At 43.5% G+C, this 19763-nt stretch overlaps 3 protein-coding genes across 4 annotated transcripts in view; 2 read left to right on the top strand and 1 right to left on the bottom strand.

Moving 5' to 3' along the window:
- The window catches only part of LOC135550349 (palmitoyltransferase ZDHHC20-B-like), a 319193-nt gene that overhangs the window by 48836 nt on the left and 250594 nt on the right, over positions 1 to 19763 (top strand). The gene's annotated exons all lie outside the window — the stretch shown is intronic.
- Positions 264 to 8470, top strand: LOC135550347 (pyruvate dehydrogenase (acetyl-transferring) kinase isozyme 3, mitochondrial-like). The gene is made up of 11 exons (XM_064981050.1): positions 264 to 554; positions 1718 to 1859; positions 1990 to 2061; positions 2213 to 2397; positions 2538 to 2627; positions 5605 to 5682; positions 6110 to 6186; positions 6501 to 6602; positions 6686 to 6805; positions 7297 to 7410; positions 7498 to 8470. The coding sequence occupies exons 1-11, from the start codon at positions 452 to 454 to the stop codon at positions 7636 to 7638; spliced, it is 1224 nt and encodes a 407-aa protein (XP_064837122.1). The 5' UTR covers positions 264 to 451; the 3' UTR covers positions 7639 to 8470.
- Positions 8471 to 12603, bottom strand: LOC135550348 (choline-phosphate cytidylyltransferase B-like). The gene is made up of 8 exons (XM_064981052.1): positions 12380 to 12603; positions 11432 to 11531; positions 11090 to 11206; positions 10833 to 10984; positions 10515 to 10593; positions 10233 to 10375; positions 9299 to 9487; positions 8471 to 8976 (listed from the first exon to the last, which is right to left on the bottom strand). The coding sequence occupies exons 1-8, from the start codon at positions 12458 to 12460 to the stop codon at positions 8707 to 8709; spliced, it is 1131 nt and encodes a 376-aa protein (XP_064837124.1). The 5' UTR covers positions 12461 to 12603; the 3' UTR covers positions 8471 to 8706.

Genomic DNA, 19763 nt, shown 5'->3' with positions numbered 1-19763 from the left:
AATTGCATGTCCAGTTTGTCTGAACAAGAGCCCAGAAGGTGTACATGACCAATAATTATATACCCTCATCTAAAGTCATAACAATAAATTCCCTCCAAATGGCAAGTTACAATGACGTTCCTGCGAGCTAGACAAAAGAGCACTTTGATGCCAACTGCCCAATGGCAAATTTGTATCATTCTGGTGAAGGTAGAGGTTCTGTCAGCCAATAAGGTTGCACGTCCTGCTGTCACGTGGGTTGGAATTAGACACACACACTGTACTTCCGAATGCATCAATGTAACATGGGGGGCTACTGTCAAAGGAGGGGATATCAGCATGTAACTTGTATTGAGTGTTTATATTTGTCGATGCAAGTAGACAGGGGGTTGTTTGGAAATCGTTCTTATGCCATCAACTGTACTCATATTTATGTGTGTTGACGGTTAGAAAGTGATTACTTGAAGCAATCATGAGGCTGTTCAACTTTCTACTAAAAGATGTAACATCGAAAATAGAATATTATTCGAGGTTCTCTCCCTCGCCGATGTCTATCAAGCAGTTTCTGGACTTTGGTGAGTATAAAAATAAATACTCCAAGAGTTTAAATGTCATGAACACAGGGTTGCCATTTGATTGAAAAAATAACTGATGGCTTTATTTAACGAACGGGTGTATATGGAAAACGTTTACCATTTCCTAACGGAAGCCAAAATAGCCAAACGAGAGTTTCTATTGGACTAATTCAAGTAGGTCCCTCTCCGTTTCGTTTGCTTCAGTTTAAGAAACGTTTTTCAACAGTCTGCGGAATGAATACACCTCGGATGTTGTCGTTAGTGTGCGATATGAACAGTACTGTGTTTACGCAATATATGGGACAGCTGCACTTCATATTTAAAACGCTTACTTTCCCAATAATGCCTGAGTGTGGCTTTGATAAACAGTAGATAGTTACATCAGCTGCCACCTCAATTTAAGTAATGTGACATCAGTCTCACAGAGGCCTTGATACATTTCCACTGTCTGTCATTCTAGAGTTGGTATGTTGGTGTAGAGATGGATGGCTTCAGTCTCTCAGTAAGCCACGTGCTCTGTGAGAGTAAGTGTCTTAAGTTTAGAGAACAAACTGTGCCAGCTGAACTGTCTAAGGTCAACCCGAATGCTCTCTGTCTGTCCACTCGAAACTTTTGGCTCACAGCTGCACAACACTGTTCGTAGCAGCAGCTCATTATAAATAGCCCCATGTCGTTCTGCCTCTCAATATGAACTGGCCACTGACCTATTGCTGCATGTGTGGCAGCCATATTCATAGAGTAACTGGCAATAATATTGGAAGCTCATTTACTGCATTTCTTTACAATAAAAACCTTTTTTAAATGCTATTTGCAGAACAGGAAGAGAGTAAGCTGTTGACTAAATGTTGACCAGTTCTTTATTTTCAAATTAGAAAACATTACAGAGGTCCAGGCCTCAGTGTCCTCATATGTACTTATGGCCATGGTCTTGGACTAATACAAACCTCCGTCAGTGGTTTTGTCACAAACCTCCATCAAATGAGGCAGACGTGGGAAGCTCCAAGAATTCAGGTGGTTCTGAGACAGACACTTTGAAAGTTCCAACTGACATGCATGAGAGGTCTGTTGATATAATCTTGTTTTACAACCTCTGTCCAATGAACACAGCACAAGTATTGGTCTGCTACCAGTCACCAGTTTATTGACCCCATGTTTTTCCACAGGCAGGGAGAATGCATGTGAGAAGACCTCCTACGTGTTCCTGCGTAAGGAGCTTGCGGTGCGGGGGGCCAACACCATGAAGGAAATCAACCTGTTACCCAGTGACCTGCGTATCCAGCCGTCCGTCAAACTGGTGCACAGTTGGTGAGAACCTCTGTCTGTCCCTCTGTGCTGATTCAGGGGTGACTGTGCGCACAGTATTCTGGGATGCATGGTGACATCCGTCTGTGTGTATGCCAGGGTATGACAGTGTGCTGTGGTCTTTGTGTTTCAGGTACATTCAGAGCTTTGAAGAGCTGCTGGATTATGAACACAGGGGTCCGGAAGACAGCCGCACCTTAAACGAGTGAGTTGACATGTACACAGTCGCACCAGGCACCCACCACATCTTCAGACAGCACTGAGACTTCAAACAGCACTGAGACTTCAGACAGCACTGAGACTTCAGACAGCACTAAGACTTCTGCGAGTCCTCACACCATATTTCTCTGGAACAGCTTTCTAGACACCCTGGTCAAAATCCGTAATAGGCACAATGAAGTGGTCCCCACCATGGCCCAGGGTGTCATAGAGTACAAGCAGAAGTTTGGCTTTGATCCTTTTATCAGCAGCAACGTTCAGTACTTCCTGGATCGCTTTTACACCAACAGGATATCCTTCCGCATGCTCATCAACCAGCACAGTAAGTGACATCACCAGCCAATACAGCTATTTATATATGTGTGTAGAAAATAAAAATAAAATAAAAATAGTGCATGTGTATGACTTGGAGTTTATAGTGGATGTTGATGAGGATCTTGATCAGGTGAGACTTTGTTTCAGCACTCCTTTTTGGTGATGACAGAACCACCTCCCATCCCAAACACATAGGAAGTATTGATCCTACCTGCAATGTCCCTGAGGTGGTGAAAGGTGAGCAGAATACCACTGATCCTAATGTTTGACAAATAGCAACTTTGAGTCAGACTGCATCAGGGCGACATCAGCTTATTCAAACTGTACTCATATACCTGCTGGAGCACGTGCTACGGGTGGGTGATGCTATGGTGACCAGCGAGCTGAGATAAGGGGGAGGGGGGACAATACCTAGCAGGGTCTTGTAGATGACATGTAGCCAGTGGGTTTGGCGCCGAGTATGAAGCGAGGGCCAGCAAACGAGAGCGTACTGGTCGCAATGGTGGGTAGCATATGGGGCTTTGGTGACAAAACGGATGGCACTGTGATAGACTGCATCCAATTTGTTGAGTAGGGTATTGGACGCTATTTTGTAAATGACATCGTCGAAGTCGAGGATTGGTAGGATGATCAGTTTTACAAGGGTATGTTTGGCAGCATGAGTGAAGGATGATTATGAGCACATTACTTTGAAATATTTTATTTACATAAGTATTGCTATGAGACTGGAATCCACCTGTGTTGAATTCAATTGATTGGACATGATTTGGAAAGGCACACATATAGGGTCCCACAGTTGACAGTGCATGTCAGAGCAAAAACTAAGCCATGAGGTCGAAGGAAATGTCCGTAGAGCTCAGAGACAGGATTGTGTCAATTCACAGATCTGGGGAAGGGTACTAACAAATTTCTGCAGCATTGAATGTCCCCAAGAACACAGTGGCCTCCATAATTCTTAAATGGAAGAAGTTTGGAACCACCAAGACTCTTCCTAGAGCTGGCCGCCCGGCCGGCCAAACTGAGCAATCGAGAGAGAAGGGCCTTGGTCGGGGAGGGGACCAAGAACCCGGTGGTCACTCTGACCGAGCTCCAGAGTTCCTCTGTGGAGATTGGAGAACCTTCCAGAAGGACAACCATCTCTGCAGCACTCCACCAATCAGTGCCCAGGCGGAAGCCACTTCTCCGTAAAAGGCACATAGCGGCTCGCTTGGAGTTTGCCAAAAGGTACCTAAAGGACTCTCAGACCATGAGAAACAATATTTTCTGGTCTGATGAAACCAAAATCTTTGGCCTGAATGCCAAGTGTCACGTCTGGAGGAAACCCGGCACCATCCCTGCGGTGAAGCATGGTGGTGGCAGCATCATGCTGTGGGGATGTTATTCAGTGGCAGGGATTGGGAGACTAGTCAGGATCGAGGGAATGATAAACAGAGCAAAATACAGAGAGATCCCAGATTAAAAACTGTTCCAGAGCGCTGAGGACTTCAGACTGGGGCAACGGTTCACCTTCCAACAGGACAACGACCCTAAGCACACAGCCAAGACAACGCAGGAGTGGTTTCGGGACAAGTCTCTGAATGTCCTTGAGTGGCCCAGCCAAACTCCGAACTTGAAACCGATCGAACATCTCTGGAGAGACCTGAAAATAGCTGTGTAGTGACGCTCCCAATCCAATCTGACAGAGCTTGAGTGGATCTGTAGTGGAGAATGGGGAAAAACTCCCCAAATACAGGTTTGCCAAGCTTGTAGTTTCATACCCAAGAAGACTCTAAAAACCTTATTTTGCTTTGTCATTTTGGGGTATTGTGTGTAGATTGATGAGAAAAGCAACAACAATTGAATCCATTTTAGAATAAGGCTGTAACGTAACAAAATGTGGAAAAAGTATGTGAAGAGATTCTTTCCAAAACAATATATCCACACATTTTTTACACTTGTGTTTTTTCATCAGAAATGATTGCTTTTGGGTACCTTCATGTGGAGTGGGTAATGGGTGCGCTATCTCAATTTATTAGCTGGGTGCTCTGCATTATGTGGCAATGGCTTCAAATTAAATCTCAGGTTCAAGAACATTGGGAAATTGTGGAACTCCCCAAAAATATTTCATTTTATTTTAGTCCTGGTAGGCTAACGCATTTTGGCAGTTATGCTTTCATCAGAGCATCAAGAGATGTGCCAAAGACATCGTTTTGCCTAGGTGCCTAGGTGATCATTACAATATTCTACAACTGTGCGATGGCGGTGCATAGCGGTACTCAAATTATTAGTCAACAAACAATTGTTACAATATACTCTGCATACAAATACACAGATCAGCAGAATAAACTCGAAAAATTGCATTTAGGTATCATGATGACGTAGGAAATTAGAGATATTTTAGCGCAATTAATTACTTCCTAGTACACAATAAAGCCTACAAAAATAGATTCTTTTGGGGTATGAAAAATAAACATCTATTTTTAGACAGAAAGATTGTGATTGAATGTATGACAATATAGCCTACATGAGCGTACAAATGACAGCGCAGCCATATACACAAGAATAGTCTGAATGAGAAATAATTGTTTAGACCAAGAGGATGCATGGTCTTTAAGAGGGTGCGTGAAGTATTTACTGTTTGCCGTGTTGTTACATTGAGCACATCGTCCACACTTCTAGTTCCCTTGTAGCGATAACCAGTTTGTATGGTCAGGCTTCGGGATAGAATGGATGGACCAGCATGTCCCTGATTGTGCATGTCTGTACGAGAAGAGAGTGGGACTTTCCACCAGGCTCTGTTTGTAGAATAGCCCAGTGCACACCAGTCGGGATAATGATTTTGAGATGTCGCGGATGATTACTATTGAAATGTAGGACACCTTCGTGTGTGTACAATATTATTCATCTGAAGATGAATGTTCTAACTGCAAGACACTCTGGATAAGGGCATCCGCTAACTGACAAAAATGGCAAATGGTAAATGTTTTACATACAGATCTCATATTTCTGTATTGAATTATTATTATTTTTGATTGTATTTAAATACCGATATCACAAATGTAGAATTTGTACATTTCTATATATCTTTTTTGGTTTGTTTTTTGTTACGTCTGACTGTGTAAAACCTAGCTCTACTACTTTTTTTCTCTGAAAGTGAGGCGGAGATTAGGTCAAAGTTGAACACAGTGCCACCTAACATTAATCCTCTGTGCCTCTATGCTACTGTCTTTTACAGATGCTTATGAGACCGCTAAGATGCTCTGTGAGCAGTACTACTTGGTCGCCCCTGAGCTGAACATAGAAGAGTACAATTGTAAGTTGAAATGTAATTAAACACACTGAGCCACCTGTGTATGCATTTATAAGCTGTTGTACGGAGCCATTCGCTTACATGAAGGCTGGTAGCATGTCTATAATGCAATATTGGTAGCATAGAAGGCACTGGTGCTTAGATTGTAAACGTCTGAATATGCGCTAAGCTCTTGGTTAGGATATGGCAGGTTTATTAGCTGCAATGGAAAAAGTAATCTGGAATGGAAAGTTGGCCTCATCTCAGAGTTTCCCGTTGGCTCCTGTCCGAACCTGCAAATGTAAACAGAGGAGACGCAGCACATACAATGGAAATCTATTTTCGTGTGATATTACGTGTAACATGACTACTGCAATATGTGAACAGAGAACGATTGATACATATTGATTGCCTTTATTTCACATTAACATTTACATGTCTCTTTCCTCAGCCAAGGCCCCTTCGAAGGCTATCCAGGTGGTTTATGTTCCATCTCACCTGTTCCATATGCTGTTTGAGCTCTTCAAGGTGACTGGCATTTATGTTGCACTGAACGAAAGCTTCTCTCGGCTATCAATTAACCGGTCCTAATTTGTAGTGTACGGTGCATTCGGAAAGTATTTAGACCCCTTGACTTTTTGTTACGTTACAGTCTTATTCTAAAATAATAATAATTGTTTTAGAGTAAGGCTGTAACGTAACAAAATGTTGAAAAAGTCAAGTGGTCTGAATACTTCCCGAATGCACTGTAGGTGTGTAACATCGTTGGTTGTATCCTGTTGTATTTATATGTTCCAACTGAGTTATGTGTATTCATTAATGTTTATTGAATGACTATGCAGAATTCGATGCGGGCCACAGTGGAGCTCCATGAGAACAGTAGTGCTGGACTCCCCCAAGTGAAGGCCATGGTGACGCTTGGAAAGGAAGACCTCTCTATCAAGGTCTGTTACTGGCACAGACACCGGTCTGGTGTTTTTAGATTACCTCATCATGGTTCTCACACACACCTGTCCTCTCCCCTCAGATCAGTGACAGAGGAGGGGGCGTGCCCCTCAGGAAGATTGACAAGCTCTTTAGCTACATGTACTCCACTGCCCCCACCCCGAGCTTTGAACCAGGAAATGGAACTCAGGCTGCACCACTGGTAACACATCCCAAATAGGTGTATAGAGACATTTTTTGGTTTACAAACATCATGTTCGAGTGATGCACGTGCGCCCCGGCACCAAAAAGTGCTGTAGCAAGATAGCGAACACTGGTGCCGGGACCTTGACAAACTTAACAGGGAGTGAGGGATGACCATGAAAACAGACCAGACGGATGGCTATAGCTATCTATATTCAACAAGCATATTATTCTTCTGGTTTTATCAGGCTCTATTTGTGATATTTGACCTTGCTTCGCTGGCTCGGCAATCAATCCTCTGGTGACATAGCGACGTTATAGACGATAACCATCTGATAACGTGTTTGTCAACAAGCACAGGCTGCATTTGAAGTTGCGTGTTATCGTATCCACTGCTAGTAGAAAAGAGCTGGTTTCTGACGAGGAACTGCGCATGCAACTTTTCATGGCGCGGCCAGTCTATTGACCCGCAGTTTGGAGTATGAACCACTCTTTCTTCTCCATCCTTAGGCTGGCTTTGGGTATGGTCTCCCCATTTCTCGACTTTATGCACGTTACTTCCAAGGAGACCTGAACCTCTACTCCATGGAGGGGGTGGGTACAGACGCTGTCATCTATCTGAAGGTGCGTTAAGGACTTGCGTTTAGTTAAGTAGCATATTGTCGTTATCATCTGGCTGTGGTTTCATATTTGTTTCTCACTGACCTCCAGGCTCTGTCCAGCGAGTCCTTTGAACGTCTCCCCGTCTTCAACAAGTCAGCGTGGAGACATTACCAGACTGGCCCTGAGGCAGATGACTGGAGCAACCCTAGCAGTGACCCACGTGATGCAGCCAAGTACAAGATCAAATAACTCTTGAGTCTGGCCCTCGGGCAATGCTGCATGCCATAGGTCATGTCTAGTCACATGACAGACACGTTAAGTTACCTTCCACTCCTACAGTGAAGCACAGAACTAAAGCACAGCACTGACTGAAATATTGTCTCGACAGGTAACATATTTATTTCCATCAGGCAGGTAAAGGCAAAACACAGTTTTAATCCAGATCATCTTTATTTCCTTGTTTGCTGGTATGTTATTATTGACCACAGTTTCCATGGTAGCAGATTGCGATTGGTGACCTCCTCCGTCAGATAGCGTGACTCTGTTATTAGGTTGAATAAGTGTCATGTGGGAGTGACACCACGGGAAATAATGTACTTTTTCCCTTAATGCAAATAATGGCCTAGCATAACAGTATACTGTGTGAAACAAGAATATTAGTTTATCATTTTATGGCAGTGTGCAATGGTTTTCAATAGATTAACCCAGTGGGCATTTTCCCTGCTTAGAAAAAAGGATTAGGTTAGTATGTATGTGTTTGTGACATGAAATGTTACTCGGGATGTTATTTGAATGCATGATGATGCAATTTGGTACTGTAAGTTATTAAGAGATTATAATAACTTCGGATGCTTATGAAATGCTTGGAACAATATCTAAATCATTTGAGACATATCTTACTTTAGATTACTTATTGCATGACAAAAAATACTCTCAGAAATGATTGTTTTGTATTTAATATTATAAAGAAAATGTCCAAAACGTTTTGTTTTTACTGCATATCATAGACAACTGAATGCAAATTTGAGCGTTTCACTAAGTATTTCTAAAGAAAAATAAAGCCTTGTTGATGCAAAATGGAGACAGTGAAAAAGTGGTATTATTTTTATGTTTCTGTGTGGTACAGGAATCAGAAGTGAGAATGGAGTGAGTCAACTGATTGAGATACCACAGTGCATTCAGTTACCTTAACATACACAATCAAATAACACAAATATGGTAAACTGTGGGCGACATCTTACATACACGAAGTGCACAAAGTAACCATGTACACTGAGTGTTTGTGTCTGTGTTTGTTTGGGAATGACAGTGCCATCTCTACTCGTCATCCCCGAGGAAGGTTAAGGGATAGGCAGAGGCACCCTTGCGAGAGGAAGGGGAGGTGGGAGAGGAATGAGGGGAACGGGGAGAACGAGGGGAACGGGGAGAACGAGGGGATCGGGAGGAAGGGGATGTGGGAGAGGAGGGGGGCGATGGGGAGCGCCCTCTGGTGGGGCTGCTGCTGGGGGAGCCACGGGGCGAGGCAACGGGTGACGCGTAGGGTGACAGGGCCTGGAGCATGCGCCCACTCTGCTCCTGGATCACATGCTGCTCAGAGAGGGAGAGAGAGAAACAAAGAGAAGGAGCAGGACAGAGGGAGAGAGAGAGCAAGAGAGAGAGTGAGAGAGAGGGAGGGACAGAGAGAGGGACAGAGAGAGGGACAGAGAGAGGGTGAGACAAAGAGAGGGAGTGAGAGTGAATTAATCTTTTTTTTAATTGTTTGACCAACTAAGTGTTGCTTTACTAAGCTACTTGTTCATAATGAGTGGTCACTTACGTAGAGGAATGAGATCAATACTAACTATCTTCCCCCTATTGACCGTTAACACTTCCTACTATAGTATCTATTGTGGGCTAAAGGTAAACTCACCCACGCTCCATCTGGACCAAACAACTCCAGGAAATTCCCAATGAACTCCCGTGACTTCTCCTCCCACTTCTGGATGAGGTCATGGCTCTTCTCCTCCACCTTGAACACAAAGTGCTTGGACTTCTCCTCCACTGTCTTCACCGTCTCCTTCATACGATCCACCTGGTTCTGCAGACGGATTTTCTTCTCCTGCAGAATAAATCACATGTGTAGACGTTACTTGAAATGCTTACGCATGAGCCCATTCCCAACAACGGCAGAGATAGAAAGTAAGACAAGTATTTGCTAAAGAAAAGAAGGAAATAGTAACACAATAACAACAATATACAAAGAGTACCAGTCAATGTGCAGGGGTACGAGGTAGTTGAGGTAATACAGTATGTTTATGTAGGTAGGGGTAAAAGTGACTAGGCAATCAGGATAGATGATAAACACAGTAGCAGCAGTGTATTTGAAGTGAGAAAGTGTGTCTATGTGTGAGTGTGTGTGTGCGTAGCTTCAATATACATGTGTGTGTGTGTGTGTGTGTGTGTGTTGGAGTGTCAGTGTATTACAGTATATGTAAGTGTGTGGGTAGAGTAGTGAGTGTGCCAAGAGCCAGTGCAAGAGAGTCAGTGCAAATAATAAAGTCAATGTAAATAGTCAGGGTGGCCATTTGATGAACTGTTCAGCAGTCTTATGGCTTGGGGGTAGAAGCTGTTCAGGAACCTTTTGGTCCCAGACTTGGCGTTCCGGTACCGTTTGCCGTGCGATAGCAGAGAGAACAGCCTATGACAAGTCAAGTGGTCGGCTATAAGACATCTTCTGTTTATCAACCACAACCACCGACACTGTAACAACCATTTCACTTCCTCAAATACAAATTATTGTAACAAATGGTCATTCCAACTTAATTAATTGTTCAAAGTTAATTAGGTGCTTAGGTCATTCATACCCTGATGAAGCTGACGTTGAGGTCTCTGGCTGTGTAGCCTCTCTGCAGGTTGCGTCGTACATAAAGGTCATAGTCTCTCACTATCCTGGTGATGAGGTCAGATGTAGAGATGCCGTCTGTCCTCTGTGTGGCCACAAACATCCCTGAGACCCAACAGAGAGAACACAGCTCAGCCAAGATGGCACAGGTTAGAGAATAGGCGGTAGGGAGCTCAGCAAACACACAGAGACACAATCTCAAATGGCTACAAGTTCATGTCTGTTTCAGAGCAGATTTGTTTACCTGCTTCCTTGATGTGTTTGTAGACATCCTCTGATCCTGCAGAGGTGTATGGGATATCGTCATGGGCCACGAAGTCAATCTGGTGAAATCGCAGAAAAGCACTAAAATGATTTCATGTGGATCAAAGGGACATGGGCTACGTACATCTGTATCAGATTTTAGGACGGTTCAAATCAAATATATTTATGAAGCCCTTTTACATCAGCAGATGTCACAAAGTGCTTACACAGACACCCCAGCCTAAAAACCAGAACCACAAGCAATGCAGATGGTTTGTAATATTGAGTGGTGTACTGTATATGACCCAGAAGTGCTGACCTTATGTTTCTTCAGGAAGTCAGGGCTGAGGGTCCAGGGAGCGTCCCGTACCACCTCATCCACATAGCGACAGTGTATCAGGGCTTCGTAGCGCTCCGACTCTGTCATCACCGTGTAGCCCTTATACTTGTGTGTGAGTTCATCACTGCAGACTGCAAGGACAGACACACAATGACATGCTCTCTGTGTGCGGTTTATGTACACGCTTGTTTGTGCAGTCTTTGAAAGGCAATTGAGATTCAGAAGATATTATTTACCTCCCACTATGAGATGTGTGTTGGGGAACAAGTTCTTCGCTTGCATCAGAGCACGCGCGTGTCCAGAGTGGAAGAGGTCAAAGATCCCATCGGCATAGACTCGCACTGGCCGGATTGCTACAAGAAAAGCAAAAACAATGACTTTATCTACGTCTCTCTGCGTTCTCCTTGTCTCACCTCTCACGTTCACATCCCTCTCTCTCTCTCTCTCGACTGGCCCTTATCTTTTCTCTTCCGATGCCCATCCTTCAATAGCCCCAGTGAGGATTGATAAAACTGGTGGTGAAACCTATGATCAGTCTGACTGGTCTGTGATTGGTCTGACCTGTAATGAAGACTGACCTGGAGTGCCTCTCTTGGCCTGGGCGATGGTCATCTTTTCATGAGGAACTTCTGACTCATATCCTGTTTTCTTGGCAAATAATGCTGGCTCCCTCAGAGTCTGAGATGACACAGAAAGAGTTAACCTACCTCATGGGAGGGGATATCGGTACATAGATGATTTGGGGATAATAAATACTCTATAAGTAAAGTATTTTATGTTTACAGTGAACGCAATAATCGGGGCTGTGATAAGTGTTTGGATATGAGAGGGATTTCTGGCTTCATTAGTGTTTATATCTGCATGTGAGGGCTAGTGGGTGTGTATATGGTTGCTAGCAATTATCTGTAGAGTTGTCAGTACACTTTGAACTCTGAACTGTTTGACATCTGCCCATGATTTAAGAATTGACTTCAATCCCTGCGGAAGAAAAAGTTTTAATTGAAGGTAGAGATCAATATACCATGCGGAGAGCTATACCACAATGCTTTAACATTACGACATTTACAACAGTGACAGTACCATGACATTTATTGAGGAATCGTTTGTAGCTGCCTATGTTATACAATACACTGGGGAACAGAGTCAGGGATAGCCTACCTTCGACGCATGCCCTCCCATACTGTACACAGTTTCACTAAAGCGTACAATAAGATCATATTACACAATACTTATTTCCAGAGCAACATAATAATTGACTGTTGTTGGCGTCACTAGGCTATGGTCTGTTTACTAGTAATGATAGATCAAATGTAGAATTATAGAAAATGCAACATTTGCTGAGTCAGCAATGCTGGCGTCATATAGGGTTTGTCATTGAGAATGAAGTACTGAAAAATAGGCTCAAAATGTGGATCAGTAGTCTCTGACAATAAATCACCTTAGACCTGGCAGAGATTAGACATTATATGCTACATTTTTGTATTTATTAACCGTTTGATTAGCTTCCTATAGGTAGTCTAACTCACCTTGCGGGGTCCCCCACTGCATTGCAGTTGGGGCCGGTGTGGTCCGTTGTTGGCTCTGGAGCCACGTCTCCTTCCCACCATGCTGGATGTTCTGTTGCCTTGTTCGCCCGTCGACTGGCGCCTCGTCCGCTTGCTCGTACTCCAAGCTTGTCAGTGCTGCACTCCTGCAATCTATGAGGGAGTTTGAAAGTTTGCATGTTGCTGGCTGGTCTGACCCCGGTGACAAGAAAATCTAATGTGCAAAGTTCAAGGAAAAGAGTAGTTGATACTTCAGGCTCTGTAGAGGAAAGGAGGTGGATCGAGGGTTCCCCACGTAGGCCTAAACAGACATTTACAATCTGACTGCCCTCTTATTTTTTGGTCTAAGCTTATAAATGATATGTAAATGTAGTCATGCTGTTATGAACTTTCTTACACTTGTAAAGTAATAAATAGGCCTTATTATTGGCGTGTCTACTGGAAACAGATGTTCAACTTGGTCTCGTGGGACAATATAATTTTATTTTTAACATAATATTTCCGAGTTTCATGAATAGAAACTGCTCCCAAAAATTATCTGGCTGGGGCGACCTTTGGACCCAGACATAGTAGTGGGACAAGCTGTTCCAGTGGGTCAAGAGGAAGCTTAAAGTTGCCTATCTATGTACTACACTGCAATGTTTACTGAAAGCTCAATCAATCAAGCAACGTCATTAATGGCCCACACGACACATCTGTGACTGTCATTCAGCTTGATCATGATTCCCAAAATCACCCCATGGACATTGACACTATGCCCTTATGCCCGAATCAGCCCATGGACATTTGGACTATGACATAAGACTGTATTATCCCACTGAGCTATAGTCTAGGCCTTCCCTTGCAAAAATACACATGACAAATTAGCAATTTTGTAAATATAAACGTACATTGCTTAGCCTAAAAACATGGTTAAAACTATAATTTGAATATCATGGACAGTCAGTCTCTGCATCCGTAGTGTAGTCTATGGATTTAAGAGTGGTTGCACTTCTCTAGTCCCATCCCTCAGCTTTTTACCGAAACTGTGGCAGGGATACCCTTTGGTTAATGTTTCAATTAAGGACGGCAGCTTGAAATACATTTAATAGAGTCATAAGGTTATTAGAATGGTGGAATCTAGTGCTTGAGTTACTTTTATGCCATTAATATCAAGCAAATCTTCTAAAGTCGAGATCAACATTCTTAGTATTGCAAACCAAAATAATTATATTGAATGCAAAACATAAATCCAAAAGAATTGATAGCAAAACGAACTATTGCAAGACCAAATTAATTATGAATGGATCCCATTTTATGATACTCAATTAAATAAAACTACTCCCTCTTTCCTGTCTTTGATTGTGTTACATTGGCCTTTGCTTTCGCTGCCTTTTATCCAGTTGCAAGTTTGTTTGTTCCAGTACCCTGCACCCCACTTCTGGTTTGCCTCTGTAGATAAGCAGGGTTGATCCTGGATGGGAGGATGAGGACCAGGCATAGTTGGAAGTGGTGAATTTTTTATTTAAAAAAAATCACGTTATTTATTCACAGGGGTGTTCGTTCACATGTCTGAAGAACATGTGATTTTTTTAAATGTTTTTTTTTTGTAAGGGTGAACTCAAGGAGCAAGATTGCGGATAGCCTGATGATCTGAAAATAATATTTGAGTGGTAGCAAATCATTGGCAATTGGGAGAAGTATAAGGAACTGTTACCCAAAGCCTTTGTTTTGACCTACTCTCCACAACAGGTTTGTGGTCAATTACATTTCTGTCGTTAAGCATGCTATTTATCAGTAAAGACTTTCAGCTGTTCAGAATATTGTCTATGATAGATGGGTATGTGAAATCAGAAAAGTATGTCATGGAGGTAGACATTTTGTGTCCTGAGCCCCATCATGCTGTAATACACATCATGACGTCATACTTTTGCTTGAGAGTTTGTAATTCAGTGTTTATGCGACGTTGATAAAATAACAGTTTCTGCAAAGGGCAGACCATATTATGTATCTGTCACAGTAAAGCGCACTATTCGCTGTGTTGAATTAAATGTGCCAGTTCCAAACGTAAATCGTGTTTTATTCCATTGGAGTTTCAAACCAGTGGAGGGCAGTAGAGTACTAGTTTATAGCGCTGCAAAAAAATGCCTTTCCAAAATATTGTGCCGACTGCGCATTGGAAACCTTGGAAAGTGGCTGAATGCTCATTGAGACTGGATTAACATTCATTGAAAGTTGAAATCTTAAGATCTCAGAAAAGACATACTGATAGGTTATGAAATAAAGCAACTGGTAAAGAGGTCCTGACCATTTGCGCTCGTCCCTGCTGCCGACATAACCGGGTTGTCAGTCAGTCTGGAGGTCTGTGGGGGTGACGTCACACCAGTGAACACCTGTTCTGTCAGGGACGGTGGGGGGGACGGTGGGGGGGACGGGGGGGGGGGGGCATGCGTTAATACCATGAAGAATCCTTTTATCTGCTCTATTGGGTTGGGGGGCCCTGAGAGGGAGAAACGGGGGTGTCAAACAGCTGCGTGTGTCTCCTTGATTAATAGATGGCTTATGGGGGGACAGACAGTACCGGGGCTGTTGCGCTGGGATCAAATGGGACAAATCAAGTGCTCTGGGCCTCATTATGTGACTCATTTGGAACGCTACTGGTCACCCTCTGTTAGTTCAGTGTTCTCAGCAAAGCGTTCTGTGGTGTTATCAGATACATAGAAATGAACACTGTCCATCTTTCCCAGCTTTCCCAATTATCAGCTTAACACTCAAATCAACAAATTATGTTACCTTAACAGCCGGGCCATTTAGCTTGTGTTCTGCAAGGATACCAAATAAAATTATATTAACCTTTTACTGCAGTGGGCTAAATCAGGGTCACAATCTACTTGAAAGAAAATAATACAACTCACACACATGGTTATGGGCAAGAAAATATAGATATTTTGAGTTTGCATCCCAATATTACACTTTATAGACATCACAGAAGACTGAAATATAACAAAACCGTTTGACATGGAAACACCAGATTTTCTGCAGTCTAAAAAAATAGTCATGTTTATTAATTATGAAATGATCAAAAAGATGAATAACATTCCAACCACGAGGCCACTAGGTCATTTGACTGCAGGAAAGGGCTACTAGGATATATCTTAACCAATTAATAGCCACTGCTCAATGCGATGATTGAATGGGTCCACTCCTCCACAGTGTCCCCGCAATACCCCATCCTGACATACAATAGTCACGGAGAGGTAGTCACGACAGGACCTTTCTTGAGAAATGTGAAACTTCCAAAACTAGACAGTACCCAGCCGCCCAGCTCTCAGCGATGGTTCTCATGTATCGGCCAGCCTTGTTCACGGTATGACTTAATGGCTCCTGGGAAAGAGGATCTGTCCCACAGGACCAATGTGTGATTGTAGAGAGGGAGATGTTGTTGAAGGAGATGCTAGGCTTCAGACAGACTGTAGGCCACTGTGGCATATTGGCCATCAGCTGGCTGTCAGAGTGGCATTAGGTCTGTACCTCTGAGGATAGTAAGTATGGGTTATCCACTTCCTACCCTTAACCCTTAACCACATGAACCCTTTTCATTGTATGGTATTGTATAGAACGATTTCTATGTGTTGACGGAACGATGTGTAGAAGGTAGGTTTTTTTTGTGGCTATGGACTATGATGGTTGGCATCAGTGATTGCACGGCTAAACACATGTTCTGGGCATCAGTGATTGTGTCGTGTGGCGTAGGAATGTGCATGTACTATTTGTCAACCAGATGGTGCCCATATCGCAGAGAGAAAGCATTAGTTACATGACATGGCGTTGGCAAAGGCTGGTTTGTAAAGCAATGTTCTTCCGGTGTGTGTTTTAAAACAGAAAGAATATAGACCGTATGGCAACAGGGTTGGCTCTAGCATGTCTGACTAGTGTTTGCGACCGTGTTTGTCTTTTAAGAAGGCCTGGCGCCACACACACATGATCTGTGGCCTTGTGGAGTTTCAGAGTGGAGGTGGCAGGATGCCATGTCCCTGTACCTCGGACGTATGCCCATAATGTTGGGCATGCAGGGCAGCAGATTATCACACTTACCTTCTATTGTTACTCATGAACCAAATCTGTTCTGGTTGTTTAAACCAAAGCGGGTCCCTTCTTTTATTAATGGTGGTGCCACTGGCTTCTTGGAAACAGGTTAAATGGTAGCCTGCCATCTAAGTGAATTGAGTGGCCTCTTGCCAGGGAGGGGGGGTCGGCTGACGTTCAACAAGCACCTGCGCTATTTGGAGGGGGCTGCAGATGGAATTCCTTCTAAGAATGGCCAGGTCTTCCCCAGAACTGAATGGTTCCCCGATGACATGGCCAAAGGTCTGTTTAGTAAAGGCCAAGACTACAACACAAACAACAATGATTATTGAGGCATTGTGACCATGCTCCAATTTCTACTGCTTAGAAAAGGTTCCGTATGACACAACTAGCACCTCATGGGATAACCCTCTCTGACCCAGCAACACAAAGCTGTTAAACTATCCCAATGCCTAATTAGATACAAGAACCATCCATGAGCTCTCCCTGTGTTGCAGCACACAGCCAACACCCCGCAGGATCTACTTCACCACGCCGGGCTCTATGTACCCTGATGTCTCCAGATAAAGGGATCAACCATTGAGCTTTATCTGGTAGACTAGGTCTAGGACCCTGGTTGAGTGTAATCCCTCCAGGGTAATGTGGGTCAGAGTCATTTCTTCCCATAGAGGGCAGTTTGGTGAGGCTTAATTGAGTTAAGTTACCGACTAGTGGCTCTGTGCCACTGGTTTGTGGAACACTGTGAGGAGTCTGATCCCTGGCCTCTTGGCAACTGGCCACCGGCCTCAGAGTTAAATTAGACCCATTATCTGCTCCGTGGATCCGCCCCGTGTGAAAATGTGGACCATGCCTGTGGCCGTAACTCACTCACCCAGGGCTGGGAGAGAGGGGTCTGCAGGGATGGAGCCAGGGGGTGGAGGGGGGTGGATGAGAGATGATCTGAGTAAACATTCTCCCCAGCACATGCTCGTCTGCACTCCCAGATGATGTACTCTCAGTCGTCAGAACCACAAAATGTGTCCTTTGATTTTCCAGGAATAAGACATAATGGGAGAGGTGCATGCGTTGCATTGTGACAGCCTCCCACCTTCAGCCCTTTCCACCAGTATTCATTGGAAGAGGGGGGGGACTGGAAAATCACGGTGCCAGTATGTATTTGACATCTCTGAGATACGACACTGCTACAGAGGAATGGGGTCAGACTCTTTAGGGATCAGGCTGTCGCTTAATGGGACAAAATAAAATAAATAGATTACTTTTATGGATTAAATAAAGTGTGATTTACAACTTGATTGTTGTCAGGTATGTATTTTAGAGGTTGTAATTAAGAGTTATTGCAGGGATAGTATTAATGGGGGACAAACCTGAAGAGCAATACCTCTGTTGAACAGCACTGCACGGTGAACAAACATCTTGACAAACATCTTATTTGTTTATGATAACACTAAACAAAGCCTGGCGAATGGGGGTTTGGGGTGATCAATAATGTGGTTGTAAATGGCTGATGGTTATTGGATAGTGCTGGTGCTTGTATGGTATGAGGTGGATGTATAGGTTATACCACATTGGTAGGTGATGGAGTGATGGTTGTGTGTGTCTCTGATGTGTTGGGGTATGCACCAGATAGCCCTAGCATTGTCAAGATGTTTGTTCAGCGGATAACAGGCCAGGAGAGGGGCATGTTTAGGATAGGGATGAGGTAGGTCTTGATTTACAGAGGTGTCAGGTCCAATATGCTGCCCTCACAGGCTTCTGAAGGGATTTCAGCCAGTTGTATTAAATAAGAGGTGAGATTTCTGTGGACTTAGGGGTGCAGAGCAGGGTGAGTCTCCGTTCCATTACCACAGCACTGAGGCATGCGCCTCCCGGCCTGGTTAGTGACCTTCAAGTGACATCAGAGTGACAGAGCCATGCTCACAGAGGTTCAAATGCAAATGAGACAGTTAAAATGGGCAAAAAACACACATTTATTTCCACAGGGCCGTGGGATGTGACAAGGATGCAGATTGAGCCCCACCTTCTTCAACATACAGTACCAATCGAAAGTTTGGTCACACCTACTCATTCAAGGGTTTTTCTTTATTTTTACTAATTCCTACATTGCAGAATAATAGTGAAGACATCAAAACAATGAAATAACACATGGTAACCAAAATGTAGTAACCAAAATAGTTACTTCTTCAAAATAGCCACCTTTTGCCTTGATGACAGCTTCATAAGGAAGTCACTTGGATTTGTTCAACACTTTTTTGGTTACTACATACATTTCATATCGTTATTTCATCGTTTTCATGTCTTCACTATTATTCTACAATGTAGAAAAACTACAAATATAGAAAAACCCTTGAATGAGTAGGTTTGTCCAAACTTTTTACTGGTACTGTATATATCAACGAATTGGGGAGGGCACTAGAACAGTCTGCAGCACCCGGCCTTACCCTATTAGAAACTGAAGTCAAATGTCTTCTGATGATCTGGTGCTTCTGTCCCCAACCATGGAGGGCCTACTGCAGTACCTACATATTCTGCATATTCAGGCCTGGGCCCTGACAGTAAATCTCAGTAAGACAAAAATAATGGTGTTCCAAAAAAGGTCCAGTTGCCAGGACCAAAATACAAATTCCATCTAGACACTGTTGCCCTAGAGAATACAAAAAAACTATACTTACAAAGCTGTGAACGATCTGAGAGACAAGGTAAGAAGGGCCTTCTACACCATCAAAAGGAACATACATTTCGACATCCCATGTAGGACCTGGCAAAAATACTTAAATCAGTTGTAGAACCCATTGCCCTGCATGGTTGTGAGGTCTGGGGTCTGTTCACCAACCAAGAATTCACAAAATGGGACAAACATCAAATTGAGACTCTGCATTCCATTCCAAGATGGCGCAGCAGTAAGGACGTGTTTGTTTTCATCCCATGTAAATATTGTCTTTTTCAGTTTTTTTTGTATACATTTCAATCTCTTTTTCCATTTTCGAAATAAATGTACATTCCTGCAACCCGCCCCAACCGATGTGGTTTACGGATCAGCGATTTATTTTAGACCTTTTAATTGGAACCTCCATCAGAGGCTAGACAGCGAATTAGCTACTAGCTATTCATTCATTTTTAGCCTCTGCTAGCGGTCTTTACCTTTAGCTCGGACTCCTGCCGCTTTAGCCTAGACAGCCCAGATAATACCTGCCTGTCTGCACAGCACGATACCAGCCCTGAGCATACCGGACTGCTCTTTTCCACTACATCACCGGATTCCTGCCGCAAGCTGGACCATTACACCAGATCTTTGCAGCTAGCT

Source organism: Oncorhynchus masou, chromosome 12, assembly GCF_036934945.1.
Source record: "Oncorhynchus masou masou isolate Uvic2021 chromosome 12, UVic_Omas_1.1, whole genome shotgun sequence".
NCBI classification, from domain to species: Eukaryota; Metazoa; Chordata; class Actinopteri; order Salmoniformes; family Salmonidae; genus Oncorhynchus; species Oncorhynchus masou.
This window is presented reverse-complemented; position numbering and strand designations above follow the sequence as displayed.